This window comes from Bidens hawaiensis, unplaced genomic scaffold (assembly GCF_021521415.1).
Source record: "Bidens hawaiensis isolate Kalapana, Puna unplaced genomic scaffold, B.hawaiensis_p1.1 tig00035058_1, whole genome shotgun sequence".
NCBI lineage: Eukaryota > Viridiplantae > Streptophyta > Magnoliopsida > Asterales > Asteraceae > Bidens > Bidens hawaiensis.
The window spans coordinates 144,999-148,679 of NW_027505345.1; the positions used below are offsets into that span (position 1 = coordinate 144,999).

The window sequence follows — 3,681 nt, forward strand, 5'->3', positions numbered from 1 at the left end:
TCATTCCATTACCACGCTCATTCCATTCTGTCGTTCATTCCATTACCCCATAACAAACAAACCCCACTTGACTTTTGTCTACCAAGACGTTTACGTTTAGTGTAATTTTGAATCTCCATTTATCTTCTCTACCTATGTGATGTCATATGACGGTGCTCAACCCTCACCATCAATTAGGCCCAACATTGCCCTAACGGCCTAACGAGAGATAGAAATTGATAAACCACTTGAATTAAATCTTTTTAAGGAATATTGTTGGTTTAAAATGTTCACAATGTTCTTGAGAGTAGGATGGACAAAAGGGTATGGATACCGAATCGGTATCAATTTAATTTCGACATTTTGATGTTTCAGAATCAATACAGTTCCGGTATATCCTCAAATCTTACCTTTGGTACCAGTACCAAATTTTTTGAAATATTGGGATTGGGAGTTTGCGTCTCTATTTAAAAGAAAACTTAAAATTTTCTTTTCATCCGAGTATTCATGTCGAAAAATAAAGATATTGCTCGTCTTCATAACTTCAAAATATGAAGATTGTTATTTCGAGTTTACCAAACGTGAAATAATAATATATAAAAAAACTCAGAGAGAATTATAACATAAGATGAATAACAATGCCGACATATAGATTTTTTTTTTTGACTAATATAATGTATAGCGAATGCAACCCTAACCGAAACCAACAGAATTCGTGAAAATACATATTTAAACTTGAATTTCTGTCATCATTTTTGGCGCGAAGAATAAGCATTGAATCGGGCTGAAAACCCTAGAAACGTCAGAAAAGTGAAACAGAATGGATCCAGTAGCAATGGAGGAGTGTTTCGACGGAAGCGATGCGGAGAAAGGAGAGGAGGAGGAAGACGAAGAAGCCACTACTCATCTCAGAGGCCGCTTCCGTCTTTCCACCATCACTATCGCTGAATCCGAAGGTATCTATATTATTATTATTATTATTATTATTATTATTATTATTATTATTATTATGACACTCTATCGCTTAATCGGTTCCATTATCCTTCAATTCATGTTCCGTACAGCTAAACGAAACAACATGGAGATTTCTCAATCTGTTATCGTTTGCATCTCCGATTTGGCCTTCAAGTATGCAGGTAGCTGCACTTTCGGATCTCTTTATTTAATTAGTTTAATTAAGCATGTTTGTATGTACTGGTTGAATTATGCTAAATGTGGCTGTAGGATAGTTGAGATTGAAGTTAGGGTTTTACTCGTGTTTGTGTAGGTGCATTGCTATGTTGTTAAATGTGAATTGAACTCCAAAATTGAAGTGAATTCTGCTATTCGTATTGAGAAATAACGGTTAATCAGTTGAAGAGTAATTGAATTCTATGAGTTTTGAGTTTTGTTAGGGTTTCACAGAAGCTTAATTACTTCTATTAATGTTCTACTATATCCCAATAATATAAGGGTGTAAACGAGCTGAGCTGATTGCGAGCTCGAGCTTATTTATTAAATGAGTCGTGGTAAAAGATCGAGTAAGCTCAGCTCGATTCGGTTTATTAATGAGACGATCTCGAGTAGCTCACGAGCGGCTTGGCTCGTTTACACCCCTATCAATGAATTTCTTTATGACTTTTAACTTCAGAAGTATGAACACAGAACAATTAGTTGAATTATATGAATTTTGTTAGGGTTTTAAAGAAGTTTAATTTCTTCCATTCTATTGTAATAATGTTCTATATCCCGATGATTAGGGTTGTTAATGAGCTGAGTGTAAGCTCATTAAGGCCCGAGCTCAATATTTGAAGCTCAGACTCGAGCTTGTTTATTAAACGAGCCACAACAAAGCTTGAGCTTGGTTCGATTCGAGTTTTTAATTATCCGATCTTGAGTAGCTAACGATCGGATTGGCTCGTTTACACCCTACCGATGAATTACATTATGAGCTTAACTTGAAAAGTATGAACACAGAATTTGTAAAAATCATCATAAACATTCAGATTGTCAGTTCATGACCATATTCCGCTATAAAATGCAGGTATCCTGTTTCATATTTACGTGGCTACACAACTAAACTAAACTTGATCTATTCTTTTATTGTGTGAATTGATGCCTGTTTGCAAACATGTTGGATTATTGACTGTGGGTGCTTTTATATCTTTTTTCTTGGGTACCTTCCTTAAATTGAAGCATTGGTATAAAAAAATCTGTTTTACATATCAACCTGTTTATCAAGCAAACCTTTCATGATTTCTTCTTACATCCATCTAGCTGCGTATGATATTGTGTATAATTTATGATGGTTAAATATGCAAATCTGCAAGAAACGTTTCCAATAAAGTATGTTCTTGCTAATGTTGTAACATTAGAAACCAATCTTGGACCTTTACAACAAGTGGTTTTCTGTAATTGCAGAGCAGTTGGCAGATGATCTAGAGCTGTTTGCACATCATGCTAATCGAAAGATTGTTAATATGAAAGATGTCATTCTATCTGGTATGTCTATTAAATGCCTTCTATAAATTATGTGACAATACATTTGGAGTTAGATAATTGAATTGCGTGATTTGGTTTTAGCACATAGGAACAAACATTTGGCGGAGGCATTGAGGTCGTTTTCACATAACCTAAAAGCAAAAGAACCACAATCTGAGAAAAATAGGAAGAAAAGTTCAAACAAGGAAGATAAAGCTTTCAATTCAGTACTTCACATTGATCTCTGATTAACATAAAATACAGGTTCTTGAATTTTTGTTTGTTTACATGAAATGCACATCTTGTGCTTAAATCTTATTGTCTTCTTGTTTCCATGTTAGTGTGGGTTTCTCTTTAGTCATTGTAATCCATACTTCCAGAGATACGATTCAACTTCAAATCAAGATATCTAGTGATTGTAGTCAAGGGGTGTTGGGTTCGTAGGCCTTGTTGGCCCGGTTTATTATATGAAGTCAAAAGAGGAGACGGGTGTGGGCGGTCGGGCCCAAGCCCGGCCCGGTTTAGATTTCTTGCATAATAATTTACTAACCCTAGTTCAGTCTCTATATAAACAACATTATGTACTTGTAATATTTGGTCACTCAATAAAGATATACCTAGTTGCCACCCGTGGACGTAGGTCAGTTTAGACCGAACCACGTTAAATCCTCGTGTTCGTTTACTGCTTTCGTGTCGTGTTCGGTTTCGTGTGTGCGTTTAATCCTAACAAGTGGTATCTAGAGCTTAGGTTCGGATCACATGAAGAACACGGGAACCAACCTCCGCCGCCGCCACCCTGCTGCGCTAGGGTTCCGCCGTCATCGTTTTTTCGCCGCGAGAAAACCTTGCTGTTGCTGTCGCAACACCGCTAGAGTCTTACCGACTCAGCCGCAGGGAAGAAAGGGGTGATCTCCGGTAGGGTTCCGCCATACCCAGTCGCCGGAGTTGTTCAGGTTCGGTTTTATTTTTCGAAAGCATTTTACCACCGTGTACCGTTGTTTAGTTGTGGGTCAGACGCCGGAGTTTTTTGTAAGATATTGATTTTGAGGCAGAAGCTTAATCGATATTTTCTCACTAAGAGCGTGTGCTTGGTAGAGAGAGACGTGACCATGGTTAATTATATTTGTTCAAGTTGCAGCATACCTTTTGACCAATAGCCAGATTTGACCAAAATTCTTGATTTTTTTTGTTTTAAAAGATCAATTTTTGTGTGGGCCAAGTTTTCTCTATTTAGGTTCGAAA

The 3,681-nt window shown here is 36.9% G+C and overlaps 1 protein-coding gene across 1 annotated transcript; it reads left to right on the forward strand.

Moving 5' to 3' along the window:
- Positions 1 to 792: 792 nt before the first annotated feature.
- On the forward strand, positions 793 to 2,797 carry LOC143612601 (protein MHF1 homolog). The gene is made up of 4 exons (XM_077086547.1): positions 793 to 935; positions 1,044 to 1,115; positions 2,380 to 2,460; positions 2,542 to 2,797. Exons 1-4 carry the CDS (start codon positions 800 to 802, stop codon positions 2,685 to 2,687), a joined length of 435 nt encoding a protein of 144 aa, XP_076942662.1. The 5' UTR covers positions 793 to 799; the 3' UTR covers positions 2,688 to 2,797.
- The last annotated feature ends 884 nt before the right edge of the window (positions 2,798 to 3,681 follow it).

Bases quoted from the DNA above. Each gene is read 5' to 3' on its own strand.
- LOC143612601 (XM_077086547.1), top strand. From the start codon at position 800: ATGGATCCAGTAGCAATGGAGGAGTGTTTCGACGGAAGCGATGCGGAG. The intron at 936-1,043 runs GTATCTATATTA...TGTTCCGTACAG, and splicing joins CACTATCGCTGAATCCGAAG to CTAAACGAAACAACATGGAG. The intron at 1,116-2,379 runs GTAGCTGCACTT...CTGTAATTGCAG, and splicing joins TTTGGCCTTCAAGTATGCAG to AGCAGTTGGCAGATGATCTA.